Consider the following 19,311-nt stretch of genomic DNA (forward strand, 5'->3'; position numbering starts at 1 on the left):
ATGTTACCTGTATTATTATGTCTCATTTTATTGTGTTTATTAGTATATCTGCCTAGACTAGGTGTTGATACTAAGCTTCCAAGCTACTTGAGAACTATCCAATAACTCGTATATAACTATAACTATATATAACTTATATAACTCTATAACTATCCAATTTATACCCTCTTTATTCCTTATAGTGTAGAACCTGGCTTATAGCAATTCTTAAATATTGGCTGAATGGATGATTGGATGAGTGAGTGAGTAAAGGGGGAACTAGGAAAGATTGCAAGGTGGTAGTGAATGAGTGATTCTGCAGAAGTAAGTGTTATAAACAGTTAAAAACTTCTTCTCACTTTTAAAGCTCATCATGGGGGAGGAGGAGAATAATTGGGAGAGATTGGGGATAAGAGTACAGTAACTGAGAAAATAAACTTTCTTGTCATTTAAAGATGATGTAAATATATTCGTAAAGACTGAAGGAAGGTGGAACCATAAGCCTATGCTTCCTGAATGGAGCCTCGAAATTTTTTTTTAACTTTTGTTTTCTTTGCTCATTGGATTCATAATAATTCATGTTACTTTATATACTCTTAATATTGCAAGACCTGCTTTTATTTATGTAATTATTTAGTTTTTATTTTAATAGTGAAAAAAGAAAGCACCTCTAAGATTACCACCTGAACATAAGCTGGGATGTTAATAACTTATACCTAACCACATGGTCTTGCCATGTTCCCCCTATCTTCCCCACCCAAGTAAATGATTATTCTGATTCCTGGGTTGATTTCTTTACATTTGTTTTTATAGTTTTGTGGCATTTTAAATTATGTATTCCTTAAAAGTTCTTGTAATTTTACTTAACTCTGTGTAAAGGAAATTATGATGTATAAAAATCTTTTACGCTGAGTATTTAAACTTCAAGTTGTAGTGGTATGTCAGAAGCAAAAGAAGCTTCAAGGTAGACCTTTTTTTTCTCTGGAAACTTTTTGACTAAAAGATAATTTAAGTGGTGACAGAATTAAAGCATTTTAATACTTAAATATATAATACAGCAAAATGTAAGCTGTGAATAAATTTTTGTGATATTTCAAAGACAGGGAGCTTTTTAAGGTTAGACCCCCTAGACTCCCAAGGATTTTACCTAACTCTTAAGGGTTCTGTTCTATTAAAAGTTTGAGAATTACTGCCTTAAAATTTAAAGCTACCTAAAGAGGGATTAGTTGAAAAAAAACATCTAAGAGCAAAAATGATGAGACTAGTAGTCTGAGACTTAGGGGATGGGGAAGTGCCTAAGGTAATAGAGAAGAGAGAATAGGAGTTATTCATCAAGTCGTGGGTAAAAAAGACCAATAATAAAGTAACTTATAAAACTTGAGATCATTTAGGGGAGGTAGATTCGCTTTTAAAATTGACTTGTCAGATACTTGAAGGCTCAAGCATTTAATTTTTTCGTAAGTGCTGAACTTTGGACAGATTCTCTTTCCTTATTAAATATCCCAGTTAGCAATGGGGAAGTTTGACATCAAGAGAAGCCAGTTAGTTTAAGGGAGGGGCTTGTCATGTAGGTTTACACAATTTGGGAGAAATGTACAAAATACACTCTAAGTGATGGAAAGAAATGCTATAGCATGTTCTGCGGCTTTTTAAGGAACTTGTCTATTGGTAAACAAGTAATATACAGGTGAAACATTTAACATTTGGAAGTTAACCACTATTGCAAGATAACACTAGGAGGTCAAGAAAATTCAGGATCGAGAGTCAAATTAGCACATGTAGTAAGAAGCAATATGATTTCTAAGAGAACTGCATATTTTATACAAAAGAAGCTGGCAGAACTGAAGCCAAAATAAGAAGTGGAAAATCTCTCTCTCTCTCTCACACACACACACACACACACACACACACACACGCACACACACATACACAACCAATTTAACAACAAAAAACAACCCTCAGATCTCCAGATACTTGCTTCAGAACTCTGTAGACCATGATGCTGTTCCTTTGTTAGGAAGATTCTAATCCACTTCAATGATTTGTAGTCCCACCCCGTCCATTATATTCATCATCTTTGTGCTTGGCATCCCAGCAACTGAGCTCCTTGCATTCCCAATCTTTATGGTGGCATCATTATATATTTTGTCATCCCAAATGGAAATGTGAGACTCATCCTTCTTTCTGTCTTCTCCCAGACTCTGGTCCACTAAGAAATCAAATGCAGATCGCCAGTTAGAAATCTGTGTTCCCAGAGCCTCATCAGCTCTCCTCTGAACTTTTACATATACCTTCTGTCTTGAGCCTCTCCTCTTCTTTACCCTGATATCCAAGTTGCCTTCTCAAGGGTAAATTTGGTTCTCACATGCTGAGAATTTTTCTTTATTATCACCATGTCCCTCAAGATTAAAATCCCAAAATTTCCAGCACTGCATACAGAGGTTTTTCCTAATCTGGTGTTGTCATCTATTCCCACCATATTTGACAACTCTGCCATTTGTGTGTGTTATTTCTTCTATCTGGAATCTATTCCTTACTTTCTTGTTCCTTTGGAATGCCTTTATTATTGAAAAATAGGTAGGGAGAAGCCTGTTTTGTTTGTTCTTAATTTTTAATTGCATAAGTAATTAAGTGAATATCTCTTAGCAATTCAGGAAACTCAGATAAAGCAGAAGTTAGAGAGGGACTTTATACATTTTGTAGGTATTTTTTCTTTACCATAAATTTCATGAATAGGGACTGATTTATTTTTTCTTTACTCCTCACACTGCTAATCCCTTGGAAGTTAAGGTTAATGGATACTTTGAATGTTACTTTGCCATTACAAGTGAGCTTGTAAAAGGATAAGTTAAAGGAAGGTATAGAATACAAATGCAACTGACCAACTGACCCTCGAATTTTCAGCATAGATGCATTCTTGAAAAGGTTATGTAAAATGGATTTTGATATGTAAAATTCATGTTTATCTTATAAAGCAAGCGATGTTTCAGTGGAAAAGATTAATAAGCCCACTTTCTAATATGCAGACATTGTAACTTTTTATCAGCAGTTTAATGTGCTGCGAGTTGTACATTGTTTTGCTGTATCTCAGTAATCTGTACTTCCTCCTTAACCCATCTCCAAATTAAAAGCTTATATAGCACAGCAGAAGGATGTGAACATATCATCATCTGGGGTTTTCATTTGCCCTTGAGTTGGTCAAAGGTGGTGAGTAGGTTCCAGGAGCAGCCCTTAGCATTAAGATCAAGAGCATACTTTTGGCAAAGTTTATCAGGCTACCCTGTTAATGTATTCATTTTTATAGGTTTATTGCTTAGTTAGGGCCATGGATAGCTGAAGAGTTGATTGTTGACTCCAGCATAATATGTTGATTTTTAAAATCTAACTTAAAAACATAAAATATCTAAAAATTCAGTATTTGGATCATTATGAATCTGTGTACTGATTGTTTGAGAATCAGAAAATGCTCTTGAGACTTTACACCTACAAAATAGAAACACAGTATGGTCACTGAAGACTTTCTTTCAAATGTATCTCTAAAATGCAAACTAAAATTAAATTAATTATGTAGATTATTCAGAGGTTTCCTGGGTCTGAAAGAAATGAGGCTGAACCTCAAGAGCTGGAAAGCATGATTTTTATTCAAATGTAAGTTTGTGGATTGATCTTTGAACTCTAATCTTTAGAGTGTGTACATTTCTTTTTATTATGTATATCATTGCTATAAAAATGATAGTAGAGATTTTTAAGTAATGGTAATTTCAGGGATGGTAGACTTTTGTAGACTGTAAATTTTTAGATTGCTTAATATTTAGCAAATATTGTCAGGTTCTGTGCTGAGTACCAGGAGTTATAAAAGAATAAGGCCAAGCTTATCGTGATGCAGACTAAAGTGGGAAAGGAACGACTGCCGTAAGTACTGTCATAAGTACTGTCACTCTAATTACAATACCTGTCTGTGCTGTTCAAAATAATTTTGGATTGTTTTGAAGGCTGAGAAATATACTTGAGGGATTGTTGTTAGTCATTGTCTTTTTGTTGATTGTGTGCTATGGGCTAGGGATGAACTAGACTCTGGGCATTACAAAAAAGAAAATCTCTAACATTTCTGGTGCTTATACTTTTTAGCAAAATATGTGAAGGGATGTTTAAATTGAACAGCAATCAAGTTGCCCCTCTAAACTCCTCTCAACAATTTTACCCTGAGATTACCCATTGTTGACTCTTGAAATATTTTTTTAAAAAACAGTAATTTTAACATATGGAAGAATAAAGTATTTAATGGCCCATACTTACACTGTCCGAAAAGAAGTAAGCAGTACACATATGGTACGCAAAGTCAGTTAATCCCAACTGATATAAAGTAAAAGCCTCCTCCCTCTCTGCTCACAAAATAACCATCATTAATAATTCATTTTGTATACTTGCCTGAGAAAAATCCTTTCATACATTTTAAAAATAATGTAGGCAGTGCTTTGGTCCTCAAACACATGTATTATTATATATTTTTCTTTTATCTCTCAATAGTACAATATGATAAAAAACTTGATAAAACATATTTTGGTAATCTGCTTTTAAAAATAAGTGAAATATGTTAGCGCTTATGCTACAGCTTCGTTTTAGTAGAATCTGGTTCTGTAGTCTGGTACATTTATTATCCTTAAGTAATTATACAAAACCTTTGGAAAATGCTACGTTCTCTATTTGTTTATAAGTAAAATCCATGATTAAATTTGAAGACTTAAACACACACCCCCACCCCCAATCTTCTAATTGAATTCTTAGGGAAAATGATTTGTTCCTCAATCTTGGATATATCATTTACCCACTTCACTTTTGCGTTATAACTGTAATGAGATCATGTTTCATGCATAGATCATTCCTTTGTTGGCATTTTTAGAAAACATGCTCATGCTAACATAGATTAGACATAAACCAGATTGATTTTTGAGAGGAAAAATGTCCCGTCCTCCAAAAGAAAATAGTTACATTAATAGAAACTTAGTTGTTTAGCATGGTGGAAATCACTGATATGTTTAGGGTTCTCTTTATTTTCATGTACATGTATTTTTAAGATATAAAATGTAGTTATATATTCCTCTCATCAGTTTCTTTTTATCATTTTTTAGGGTCTTTTACCCTTGAAGTAACTTGATATATTTGCATTGTTATTTCAGTAAAGCGTATTAGGATGGCAAGAATAGCATTATAGAGTTAGTTATAAAGACAAATTGAAGAACTAATGAGATCATTAAAAACTCAGTTCCTTCTTTAATTTAAGTTTCAAGAGTTAAGATGCATACTTCTTTTTATAATTAGTCACTCTGATGAAGAGGTTATGGATAGAATTTTTTTATATGATTTGTTTTTATTTTGTTAGAGAAATATGTAGTAATACATTCCATAAATAATTACATGGGCTTAGTTAAGATACAGATTATTTTTATTAAATGCACATTCTTTTAGTAATAATATAATATGTAAGATACAGATTTTATTTTAATGACAGTTCTTTCAGTAATCATATAGTCTGTGTTTTTCCTTCTCGTTGAATAAAAACTCTAAACTCTGTGTAATTTGTAATTTATTTTCATCTTCATTATTGAGCTTTGTGAACTTACTTCTGGGTGAGGTGTCCTGATCCTTTTACCAAAAAGCACTCACAGAGTATCTCTTCAGATAGACTATTCCAGGAAAGAGAGGAAGATCTGCTGTGTTATTTGACATGTTGTGAGTGATGAATGAGCTAAGGAACAAAAGCAAATGAAAGAGAGATAACAAACTTGAAGAACTGCAGAGGCTGTATTCTAGTTAAGTGTGGCAGCACTAGATTATCTAAATTTAACAGTATTTGTCCAGGCTGAAGCCAAAGAATTTGGAACTATTTTCAGATGCAGATAGTGAGCTTATTTTAGAAGCATGTTTGACCATTACATGACATACTTTGGCAACTTTTCATAGCATCTGGGTCTCATCTAAATAGATATATTTGGGATTGTTGTAGATGCTTGTTTTCCCTATTCAGTTATGAGAGTGGAATTTGCTGTTTACAATAAGAGGTGCCAATATATGTGTTATATCTCTGGGTGGTTGGGCTCTAGATGCAGAAGAGTTATGCTAGTCTACTGGCTAGACTATTTGGCTAGTCTACTGTTTTCTCCTCTAAACCACCATTGCAACAATTGTATCGTATGTATTTTTAGGTAAAACATCTAAATGAGGAGTTCCCTTCCCTCCCTGAGTTTGGTAACTACCAAATATGTATAAAAAATGTTTACTTGTAAAAGTTGTCCTTGTTTTGCTGTACAGATTTTGAAATATTCATTACTTTGATGATGTCCTTTCTGTTCCGTGCTTGAAGTTAGCTCACAGTTATATGCCTTGATAATTATCTTTTAGACTTCATGTTCATGTCTAGTTACAGTTTTATTATTCACAAGCTATAAATATAAATTATATATTCATATGTTTAAATTATATTCTCCTTGATTACTTATATTGGTTACGGTCAAGTAGAAACATGACTGATGACTTGAAATTCTGCCACAAAATGGTATTCCTCTCATGACCAGTTATGATTTTATTGAATAGAAATTCTTAATTGCTTTCTAAGTACTTGGGATAAAAATGTGTTACTAATGGTTATGGGGAGAGGTTATTTGAATATGAAATACTTTCTTCTTTTTCATATTTGGAAGCAGCATTGTCCCATCTTAAGAGAAGGCTTCTTTGTTCTTCTTAAGCATTGACAACTCTTAAGAACCAGCTTGTAATTGTTATAGGGGAGGACAAATAATTTTCCCTCTACCATTCTTAGTTCTTAGCTGAGACCACTGTAATAAAAGATAGATTACAAGAAAAAAACAAATAGAAGTTTATTAACCTATGTACCTTGTGTACGAAAATGAGGAACTCAGAGAGGTGGCTTTAGAATTCATGATTAAATACCACTCAATTCAGGAAAACCAGAGGAGGGATGCAGGCCTCTCAGGGGAGAATAGACAGTTTTTAGGAGAGTTGAATAGGCCCTTAGAAGAATAGATAGGAAAGATGATAACCTCCTGTGGGAAAGTTTGTCTGGGTGCAATTTCTGCTTCTAGTCTCCTTTCCTGTGATAAGAGCCAATCCTCCCAGATTGATGAAACTCCCAGGGAGGGGATTTATGACAGTTGAGTTCCTTTGGGAGGATCTGTCTTTAGGCAGAGAGTGGAGTTCAGAAAAAGCCTCTCCCTGCATTTGCTCGTTTTCAAGTGCCTACAGCTCAAAATAATTAATATGTCATTAATTATGGTGGCGTGTCCTGAACTCCTACAGTCGTATTTTGAGGTAGCATATTGTGCTACCCTTCATTTCCAACTCGTTTTTGCATTCTTGGTGTACAGTATTTACTTCATCTGGTCATTTATCTCTCAATTATTTGCCTATGTAGGATAGCACCGTAGCGATGAATAGATAGGAAATTATAGCCGAGATAGTGCATTGTATCATCTACAGAGCATCTTTGAGTACTTACATATTCTCCCCCAGCAGGCAAGGCCTTCATTTCCCCTCAGTCCTACTTTGAGGTAGAGAGAAAAATAAAGTCTAGCCCCATGGTTACTATATATTTTGTTTTTGTCGAGTTAGTATTGCATTTTGTGGATGTAGCACAGTTTGTTTATCCATTTATCAGTTAATGGTTTGTTTCCAGTTTTGGGTGATTAAACATTTGCCTTCAGGATTTTGTAGACATACGTTTTCACTTCTTTTGATTAGATACCAAATTCAATTCCCCATTTAATCAGCTTTGCCCCTTCGGAAGTTAGTTGACCAAATGAAATAAGTCAGAGAAAGAAAAATACTGTATGATATCACTTGTATGTGGCATCTAAAAATGCCAAACTCATAGAAACAGAAACTAGAATGGTGGTTACCAGAGGGTAGGGGGTAGGGAAATGGGGAGATGTTGGTCAGAGGATACAAACTTCCAATTTGCTACAAATTATAATAAAAATAAAATTTCATCAGTTGTTTCTTTTCTGTATATCTTTAGTAGTACAGCATTGTTTATATAGTACGCAAAATCATAAAGGTACAGTAGCTGCCTTGCTATTTGAGATGTCACAATATAATTTTAATAACTCTTGCTAGGTAATTCAAATTGTGTTCTGTAACTTCATTTAGTATAGCATACCCTATGGCCTCATTACAAAAGCCTTAAAAGGTAACATGTTTCCATAATTGTCATTTTCAGTGATAGGTAGATATAAACAGGTTTTTAAAATTACGTGTAACTCCACCTGCAGCATTAGGTTGTGTGTCAGGATTCATTCTCCTTTTTAAACTACTTCTATGAATCAGGATTAAAGTTTCGTAGGAAGACTGCCGTTCTGCTGATTTGGTAATTGTTTATTGCGTCTTAATGACAGAGAAAGGCTTCCTTTCCTTTATTCCTGTTTGCTCAATTTTATGGGTCAATTTTTGTTTTCTAAAGGGTTTAGGTTAAGGGAACTACAAATCAGAAGAGTAAAGTTTCATGTTTTGTTTTATGTATATTCACTGGATGTATCTGGCAAGTACTTCAGCATTCCATCCTGTCGGTGACTCAGGCGCTATAAACCAAGTAGTACTGTTGTTTGCTTTTGTCTTGCAGATCTACTTTTTTCTTCTCTTTATTCCCTCTTTCTTGATGCCAGGAAGTTTTATAAAACAAGAAAAGGCTTTTCCTTAAGTTGTCAGCCATGGGAAAAATTTTAGCAGATTACTGGTGGAAGAATAGAATAGTTAATGTCTTCTTGAAAAGATCATCATCTATTGTCTAGGCACTTGTCTTATTGAAATAGGTACAAGATATATAAGGTAAAGCATAGCTTAAAATATTATGGTATAGGTCATTCCTGATTTGTGGTAATCAGCAGTGGAGGAACCTTTTATAAAGTTTTGGAAGAGGATACCATAGATCCTCAAGCTATCTTAGAAGTTTTTTGTTAGGCATGGTAACAATATATAAATACCAATATTTAAAATATCTGTAACCTGTTATCAGGATATTAATATATAATTCAATATATAAATAAAATATATATTCACTTTTATTCTACAAATAAATTAAATATTTAGTATTATAAATTATAGCACAAATGGTTCACCATATTATTCTGATAATTTCCACATCTTATGTTGAGTTTTGGAATTATTGATATGGTCTTTTGTCTTACTTAGTTTTTACCAGTTTTAATGAATTCCTGTTTGAGCTACAGTTTGACAAAGTAAATTTCATGAAATGAGTACCTATTAAACTGATAGTCATTAAGTAACATGGAGTTGCAATAAGCACAGACTTTCTCTTAATATCAACAATATTGTTTATAGTGCTTAATCTTCTCTTGGTTTTTAAGAGCAGTTACTTTCAAACATATTTTCCAGTTCCTGTAATGCTATGAAATTTGAAATACCTCTTAGTCAACTGGGCCATAGTAGAAAGAGTGAGACAGTGTGGTGCTCTTTTGTTGGGCTGCCTATATTTGAATCCTAGCTCTGCCAACTAAATATAAGCTGGTAGGTAGTGTTGGGGTGGGGGAATTTTGAGGGGCTGACTAGTAGAAACCAACCAATCAGGAAGGATGCCCTAAGTAGTATCTCGAGGGCCCCTTTTTATGCCAGGAAGTAACTCTTTATTTGTTGGATGATGGAAAGTTCTCAGGATTGGATTTGGGCAGCAGCTAGTGTTCAACCACAGTGAAAGTACTTCAGTACTGCTACAACTTATATATCTGTACTGGTGCATACTGGCCCAGTATCAGCCTGAGCTGTATGTTGGGCAAGAGAAAGAGTGAAATTCAAAGACCAGATCTCTGACTAACCTGTCTCTATAACCCTATGTGTCACTTAGACTCCAAATATGTGACCATCTGACAAAGTTATATACCCTGTTATCTAGTTTCTACGCTTCTTAATCTGATCGCCTTGTGCTGTCTTTGTGCTGCCTGAAACATCCTGTCCTAGTATTACTTGACAATCATCTTAATTTAAAGGTTTAACCTAGGACTAGTTGATGTCACCCAGTTAGTGGTTTATTCAGAAGTAGGTCTTGTCAGTAGCATCTTTGGAAAACAAAGGATAAAAAATATTGCTGCACATTTGATTCTCCTAAAGTTGCTTTGTGGTGTTTATATAGCATCTCTTAGCTTGCCAAGGAATTTATTTTCCTATTTGATTTACCAGTTGTATTGGAAATTCACTAGTTTCCTAGAGCTACCATAACAAAGGACACAAACAAGGTAGCTTAAACAACAGATATTTATTGTCTCACAGTGCTGGAGGTTAGAAGTCCAAAATCAAGGTGTCAGCAAAGTTAGTTCCTTCTGAGGGCTGTGAAGAAAAATCTGTTTCAGGCCTGTTTCTAGTGGTTTTCTAGCAATCTTGTTGTGTTCCTTTGCTTGTAGATGTATCACTCCAATCTCTTGTTTTCATCTTCACATGGTGTTCTCTCTGTATCTCTTTACATAGTCTTCTGTGTGCATGTCTGCGTTCAGATTTCCCCTTTTACATCAGTCTCATGACTTCATCTTGACTATATCTGTGAAGTCCCTATTTCCAAATGAGGCTACATTCTGAGGTATTAGGGGTTAGGACTTCAACATCTTTTTGAAGGGACACAGTTCAACCAGTACCACCAGTATTAATATTTTGATTTTGTTTCAATGATAGAAATTTGAGGATATCTGCTGTATTGGGTTTTGTTATTATTTGTTTTAAATATCTTAAATTTTTCTTAAAGTCTAAATCGAATTTTTTCTAAATGATATAATAAACACTGGAGACCAGTAATCATCTAGATTATCTGCTTAATAGTCATTTTCTATGGATATATTTACTACTTTGTGAAAATATTTTAGCTTTTGGAATTTCAGTGTAATTAAAGGTTGATGTGATGAATGACAATTTGAAGTCTGAATGCTACAGATACTATTTTTATTCCCTTGTGGAAACCCTTCTGGTGATGCTTGTACAGTCTAGCCTTGGTATGTTCTTTTATTGTACTCCTTCCTTAGGCAATGATTAATTTCTTATTTCCAGAAAGCTTCCACAAGATAATGAGAACAGGATCTTACATATAGTATTATAATAATTGTTCTCTTGTCACCAATTCTTCCTTAGATTTGTACATTTACTTTAGAACTTCCTTGAAATTCTTCAAGTTATGCTGTATTCACAGGTGTGATTTAAGATGGTTTTTTAAAAAAAATCAAATGGACAGTTCTCTATTTTTTTAAAATGAAAATCACTGGGAAAATACAAGGTGACATATAAATATTCCCTTTAGCCACTTTTAGTATACTAATAGTGTAAACATGTTTGTGCAGGTTTTGACTGGATCATCTCGTCAAAGTTATTCACCTCCTGGCTATCAAGATTTCAATAAGTGGGAATCAGTGCTGAAAATAAAAGAAGGACTACTAAGGCAGAAAGAAATTGTAATTGATCGGTGAGTCATTTTTTTTTAATTACTAAATATTTCAGGCATGCAGAAATGTAGATTAATAAAACAAATATCTTTGTACCCACTGCTTAGAGTTTAAGAAATAGAACCTTACAAGTACACTGATGTCTCATGTCTGTCCATCCCCAATCCCAGTACTTTTAAGAACCACTATCAGAACTGAGGGTCGGTTGGTTTATCTGCCTATCTATCTATGTATCTATGTATCTATCTATCTGTGTCTGTTTTCTACCATCTTCTCATTTACATTAGGGTAACTCATTATTTGGAAACTCCTCTCCATCTCTTTTGTACATGTAACAAGTTAGCTGCAATGCTGATGAACTATCAAAGCTAGTGTCTTTGTGTTTTATACTTGGAAACTATCAAATTGGAAAGCTACTTTAAAGTGGTAGCTTCCTTTAACTAATGTATGTTAGATCTGATAGCACAGAAAGCATGAAAATCATGAATGTTTAAAGTTAAATGACGTACAGATAAGAATTTTGAAAATTTTGGGAGACATTTCCGAAATTTTGCCTATTTCAGTACCAAAGCTCTGAAAACAAATTTCTTTAAACTTAATAGTCTCCTGATTATTCTCAGCAAAAAACCTTAATATTACTTAATTATTTATGATCTATATTGGTTCTATATCATTTATGTATACTTTTGGGATAGTTAAACATGTTGCATATCATGGTAATTGGGAAATAGTTTGAGGAGGCATTTTTTCTTAATCAGTGCTAGTTACTACTTATTTTCATGTGCTTATATGGGATAAAGTAGTAGATATTTTAGCCTTAAAATTAAATCCTAATTCAAATCTTTAAATATATTTAATAGTTGAAATTTCAAAAGATTTTGCTTAGAAACTTAGCAGTGTTAAAGCAAGATCTGCTGGGAAGTAAACTAGAGCATAGACATCTGGGCTTCCTTATTCTCCACATCTTGAACAGAGCCTGGCATGTAGTACATGTACTTAGTGCTTGATACTTCCATGTTTGATAAATGAATGAAGATTGTAAGAGATAGTTATAATTGATTTTATGAAAAGGCTATTTTAAAATATTAGATACTTCTAGTACAAGTGAATTTTATGTATAAATAATTATAGACCCTGTTGGATATATATTTTGAACACTTAAATAATTTAACTCATTGTATAGACTTGAAATTAATACCGTTTTTAAACACACCAAAATTCAGACTTTCATTAATATGAATAGACTTGCCCTCAATCAGAATCACTCAGCTTTTATTATTTTTTAAACACCATTATACCATTCTATTGGGTATAAGTTAATAAGTGTCTTAGTTCATTTGGGCTGCTATAATAAAATACCATAGACTGGGTAGCTTATAGACAACAAATATTTATTTTTCCCACTTCTGGAGTCTGGGAAGTCCCAAGGCACCGGCAGATTCAATGTCTGGTGAGAGCCAACCTCCTGATTCATAGATGGCCGTCTTCTTGCTGTAACCTCCCATGATGAAAGGGGCAAGGGAGCTCTCTGGAGCTTCTTTTGTAATGGTACTAATTGCATTCATGAGGATTCTGTCCTCATGACCTAGTCACCTCCCAAAGGCCCTCTACCCCCTATACCACACATTGGGCATTAGGATTTAATGTGTGAATTTGGGGGAGGTGGTGTATGTCACAACATTCAGTCTATGGCAGTAAGAAATGCAGATAATTATTGATGTAATCTATTAAAATATATTTATATTTGTCAATTCTGTATATATAGAAGGATACTAAGGAAATAATCCAAAATCATTCAAGTTGCTCAGTTGGCCAATTCTGTTATTTAATTAAAAAATTTTTTTTTATTGAAGTGTAGTTGATTTACAATGTTGTGTTAGTTTCAGGTATGCAGCAAAGTGATTCAGTTTTATATATATACTTTTTCAGATTCTTTTTCCATATAGGTTATTATAAAATATTGACTATAGTTCTCTGTGCTATACAGTAGGTTCTTGTTGTTTATCTATTTTATATATAGTAGTGTGTGTATTTACTCCCAAGTTTCTAATTTATCCCTTTCCCCCATCTTTCCCCTTTGGTAGCCATAAGTTTGTTTTCTATGTCTGTGAGTCTCTTTCTGTTTTGTAAATAAGTTCATTTGTATTATTTTTTTTAGATTCCACATGTAAGTGATATATTTGTCTTTGTCTGACTTACTTCACTTCGTATAATAATCTCTAGGTCCATCCATGTTGCTGCAGGTGTCATTATTTCATTCTTTTTTATGGCTGAGTAATATTCCATGGTATATATGTACCTACCGTAGCTTGTTTATCCATTCATCTGTCGATGGGCATTTAGGTTGTTTCCGTGTCTTGGCTGTTGTAAATAGTGCTGCAGTGAACATCAGGGTGCATGTGTCTTTTCAGGTTATGGTTTTCTCTGGATATATACCCAGGATAGGATTGCAGGATCATATGGTAGCTCTCTATTTTTAGTTTTTTAAGGAACCTTCATACTGTTATCCATGGTGGCTGTACCAATTTACATGCCCACCAACAGTGTAGGAGGGTTCCCTTTTCTCCACACCCTTTCCAGCATTTATTATTTGTAGACTTTTTGTTAATGGCCATTCTGACTGGTGTGAGGTGGTATCTCATTGTAGTTTTGATTTGCATTTCTCTAATGATTAGCAGCGTTGAGCATCTTTTCATGTATCTTTTGGCCATCTGTATGTCTTCTTTGGAGAATTGTCTATTTAGGTCTTCTGCCCATTTTTGGCCGATTCTTTATCTAGTCTCATTTATGGATCTTTGGTAGCCACATTGTCAAGTAGGAGTTGGCTGGCCTAGGCTGGCCTCATCTGGATGGTCTTTATGCTCCATGGGGGTCTGTCATCCTCCAGTATGCTAACCACGGTTTGTTCATAGGGTGAAGTTCAAAGAGAAAATGAAGCACATACGTTCTCTTGGAGCTTAGGCTCCGAACTGGCACAAAGTCCCTATGGAGAATCTCTGTACCCTTAGTTTAATTTCTCTGTGAACCTAAAACTGCTCTAAAAAATAAAGTCTGCTTAAAAAAAAAAAAATCACTTCCGCTATGTTCTTATTGGTCACAAGGCCAGGAGACTTCACCTGTGGACAGTAGGAACAGCAAAATCACATCATAAAGGAGTATGAGTAATACAGGGAAGGGAATACTTGTGGATGTTTTTGTAAACAATCTACCACACCCAGTGTCTTAAATAATCTTTGATATTTTACATGCTTATTATAAAGTTTTTGATGATTAATGCATTTGATATTATATAAAACAGAGGAAGAAAAAGTAGCAACTCCTGTTTCTAAAGCAACATGACCAGAATTTAAAAGTAAAAATGTTCGGGCTTCCCTGGTGGCGCAGTGGTTGGGAGTCCACCTGCTGATGCAGGGGACACGGGTTCGTGCCCCGGTCCGGGAAGATCCCACATGCCGCGGAGCGGCTGGGCCCGTGAGCCATGGCCACTGGGCCTGCGCGTCCGGAGCCTGTACTCCACAACGGGAGAGGCCACAGCAGTGAGAGGCCCGCGTACCGCAAAAAAAAAAAAAAAAGTAAAAATGTTCATATATAAAGATCTTTATAACACATATAGTGATGAAAATTAGAACAAAATTATAGTATATCTTTTTTCCAGGAACCAGATTAGACTAATGGCCTTTAAAATGGTGATAACACATGTAGAGACTATTTCAGAGACAGAATTGACAGGATTTAGTTTCTTCCTGGATGGAACTGAGAGTAAAGATGCTGAACTTTTCTACTTTGGAATACAGTGTGGGTGATGATACCTTTTAAGTCACTTAGCTAAAAATTGTATGCTGGATATTATTCCTGAAAATATCAAGTTATTCATGATTGCATGAGAAAAACGTGGGTTTTTTTTTTTTTTTTTTTTGCAATGCATATAGCTTTCGTAGATTTTGGATAATTAGGTCAAAACAGATCAAATGTTAAGGAAAAATAACTGCTATAGAAACTGTTCTTCTTATGGTTACCAGTGGGGAAGGGTCGGGTGGAGGGAGGGATAGATGGGGAGTTTGGGATTGACATGTACACACTGCTATATTTAAAATAGATAACCAACAAGGACCTACTGTATAGCACAGGTAATTCTGCTCAGTATTCTGTAATAACCTAAATGGAAAAAGAATTTGAAAATGAATAGATACATGTATATGTATAACTGAATCACTTTGCTGTACACCTGAAACTAACATAACATTGTTAATCAACTATATACTCCAATATAAAGTAAAAAAATTTTTTTAATTAAAAAGAAAAAGAAACTTCTTAAATGTTCCCCATCTTGTGAGGAAAAGCAAATAGGTTAATTTCAAAAACAACTCAGAAAAAAAAGGAAGAAACCTGGTTTCTAATGCTTTATATTTGACACTAACCATTTAGATAATTCTGAATAGGGTACTTGACCTTTTGCATATTGATCTTCTCATCTGCCTGGGTACAAGGAGTTTCACCACTTAAGCAAAAAATGAGGTTTTTGAAGATCACTCTTCTAGGCAACTCTCCTCTCCCACCTAGTTGTACAGCATGAGGATTAAATGAATAAATGTATGTAAAAATTACTAATACTGTCTGATGCATAGTGGCCATCAGCAAATAGTAGCCACGTTATACATGTTTTATATATGTAATAGTTATGTTTACGTGCTTGTCTTTCCTCAGTCGACTTTGATCTCTTCACAGAAGAGACAGTTTCATGTACATTTTATTACTCATAGTAGGTACTCACTAAATATTCATGCAGAGGAAATAGCCTCATTTTAATGAAAAAGAGGTTAAGGTTGTTGGTTAACCTATGCTGTTGCTGATACTAGTAGTTCATATGATGGTTTACATTTAGAAATTGCATAGCTTGTGCCGCTGAATTGAACAGATAAAATATAGGGGTAAGTCAGTGCACTGGAGCCAGATTCAGAGAGGAAACCCTATACCCTCTGTGGTGACAGCTGAGTTAATGCTATTAGTAAATGATACTGGCAGTATAGAGGACAATTCTCATTTTGTCATTACTTGCAATTTACAATATAGTATCTACAAATCTTCTTAAGATCTTGTCCAACAATAGAGAATCTGACTAGCCATTGTTTCTGGTTCTTGGAAAGGAGACTGTAAATCTTTAGAATGTCTTTTTTATTCATGAGCCCTGGAACACACCTGCATTTATGCTAATGAGGTGATTCTTGGGCCCTGGATAGCAGCTTCAGCTATTTACCATAGAGACCAACCCTGTGATCAGAGGGTTGGGACTTTTGAGCCAGTCCAACCTCCAAGGGAGAGGAGGAGGCTGGAGATTGAGTTCAGTGATTTAATCAATCTTGCCCACACAGTGAAATTCTATAATAAAAATTCTGGGAACTCCCCAGATTTGTAGCCATTCGGTTAGAAGTGTGGATGGCCTGGGGATCCCACTTGAGTCTGGCATCTGAAGTGAGGCTTTCTTGTTGGGGATCATGCCCTTAAAGCTGTGGAGTCTGATGCTAACTTAAGGTGTTTAGTGTCAGAATCAAATTTCACACAGTGTAGCAGTTGGCCTTGAAACAAAATAGATTCAGAAATTGATTTTATAAAGCTATATATCTAGGTGTAAACAACCAAAATAGATAGAAACAAACTATTGAAACTATTTAAATACTCAGATAAGCTGATAAAAATAACCAAATCTTACTTCGACACTTGTGATGGAGAATAAATATGACTCTTGCATTATGGAGTGCGTCTCAAAGTAAAAGATGTTCTGCAAATTGCTATGAGCAAACTGTCATATGTTAATTGATCATATCTGTGAAGTTGGAATTTTAATAACTTTTAATAACCATGATATGTACACTTAGGCCTTGCTTTAGAAATATGATAAGTCCTAGCTTCTGAAGCAGATGAGTTAGAAGGACATTTAATATGAATTCCATTAAAAAAAAATCCACACTATACCAAAGAATCCATCACTGATTTTAAAAGTTTACCTAGCAAAATTATAATGTGATTTTACTTCCACATGTAATTAAATGAGAGGCATATACATTGCTGAAGGCTCAAATGATAGTCAGCATTTTTTAGTAATAAAATATTTTTAAATTAAGGTATGGACTTTTTTTTTTAGACATACTATTATGCAATAGATTACAGTATAATGTAATTATAACTTTTATAGGCACTGGGAAACCAAAAAATTCGTGTGACTGGCTTTCTTGCAATATTCAGTTTATTGCCACGGTCTGGAACCAAACCTGCAATATCTCCAAGGTCTGCCTTTAAATGTAAAAGCATCCTTTTAATATACTTTGGGAGTATTTTCAGGCTATACTCCCTTAACACATTTACTGTTCTTCCTCTGACTACTCTTAGGATTTTCTCTTTATCACTGATTTTAAGTCATTTGATTAGGATGTTCCTTGGTTTAGTTTTCTTTTTGTTATTTGGGTTCTTTGGTCTTCTTGGATCTGTGGGTGTGTCATTCTCAGCAGATTTGGAAAAAATTTGGCCAGTTTTCTACAGATACTTTTTCTTGCTCATTCCTCCTCCCCTCCCCTCCCCTATAGGGATTCTTTTTTTTTTTTTTTTTTTTTGCGGTACGCGGGCCTCTCACTGCTGTGGTCTCTCCAGACGCACAGGCTCAGCGGCCATGGCTCACAGGCCCAGCCGCTCCGCGGCATGTGGGATCTTCCCGGACCGGGGCACGAACCCACGTCCCCTGCATTAGCAGGCAGACTCTCAATCACTGCGCCACCAGGGAAGCCCAGGGATTCTAATTACACATATATTTGGCCTTTTAAAGAAATCCACAACTCATTGATTCTCTGAGTTTTTGTTTTGTTTGTTTTGTTTCATTTATTTGTCTTTTTTTTCTGTTTCTTTTTGGATCATTTCTGTTGATATGTCTTCAAATTCCCTAATCTTTTCTTCTGCAAATTCTAGTCTGCCCTAATCCCATTCAGGATAATATTTATGTCTTCCATGTCTCTGCTTAACATATTATGTCTGTCTTCTAGTTTCCTGAACATATGAAAATAGTTACAATAATTGATTTCGTGTCCTTCACTATTAATTCTGTCATTTGTGTCAGTTCTAGCTCACTTTCAGTTGATTGGCTGTTCACCTTATTGTGGGTCATATTTCCCTGCTTCTTTGAGATGCCAGGCATTATGAATTTTAACTTGTTTTGGATGTTACATATTTTTGTATTCTTTATTTATTTATTTTGTTTATTTTTATTTTTGGCTGCGTTGGGTCTTGTTGCTGCACGTGGGCTTTCTCTGGTTGTAGCGAGCGGGGGCTACTCTTTGTTGCGGTGCACGGGCTTCTCATTGCGGTGGCTTCTCTTGTTGTGGAGCATGGGCTCTAGGTATGCGGGCTTCAGTAGTTGCGGCACTCAGGCTCAGTGGTTGTGGCGTGCAGGCTGTAGAGCGCAGCTTCCGTAGTTGTGACGCATGGGCTTAGTTGCTCCGCGGCATGAGGGATCTTCCTGGACCAGGGCTCGAACCCGTGTCCCCTGCATTGGCAGACGGATTCTTAACCACAGCACCACCAGGGAAGCCATTATTTTTGTATTTTTGCACTTTGTTCTGAGCCCCAAATTGCCCTCAGTTGGAAATCGCTGCTAACTGATACCCTGTAAATTATGAAGTTTTGGCATTTGGGAACAGGCACAATTCCGGGCCCTATGTGAGCCTCAAGCACTGTTTCTTCTAATCTTTTTGGCTAACATATCCCCCACCCTCACCCCATAACGCCCCCTCCCCACTTAAAGTAGTTTCTTCACGCATTCGTTAGTTAACACTCAACTGAATACTCAAGGGTGGCTCTGCACTGTGAACTCTAGCTGCCTTGGTTTCTCCAGATTACCAGC

General features: G+C 35.2%; 1 protein-coding gene across 1 annotated transcript in view; it reads left to right on the plus strand.

Moving 5' to 3' along the window:
- The window catches only part of CEP85L (centrosomal protein 85 like), a 161,968-nt gene that overhangs the window by 85,368 nt on the left and 57,289 nt on the right, over window positions 1-19,311 (plus strand). Inside the window, exon 4 of the mRNA XM_032651320.1 lies at window positions 11,325-11,446. Within this exon, the coding sequence (XP_032507211.1) occupies window positions 11,325-11,446 (122 nt within the window). The remainder of the gene's footprint in view (window positions 1-11,324; window positions 11,447-19,311) is intronic.

This window comes from Phocoena sinus, chromosome 12, assembly GCF_008692025.1.
Source record: "Phocoena sinus isolate mPhoSin1 chromosome 12, mPhoSin1.pri, whole genome shotgun sequence".
NCBI classification, from domain to species: Eukaryota; Metazoa; Chordata; class Mammalia; order Artiodactyla; family Phocoenidae; genus Phocoena; species Phocoena sinus.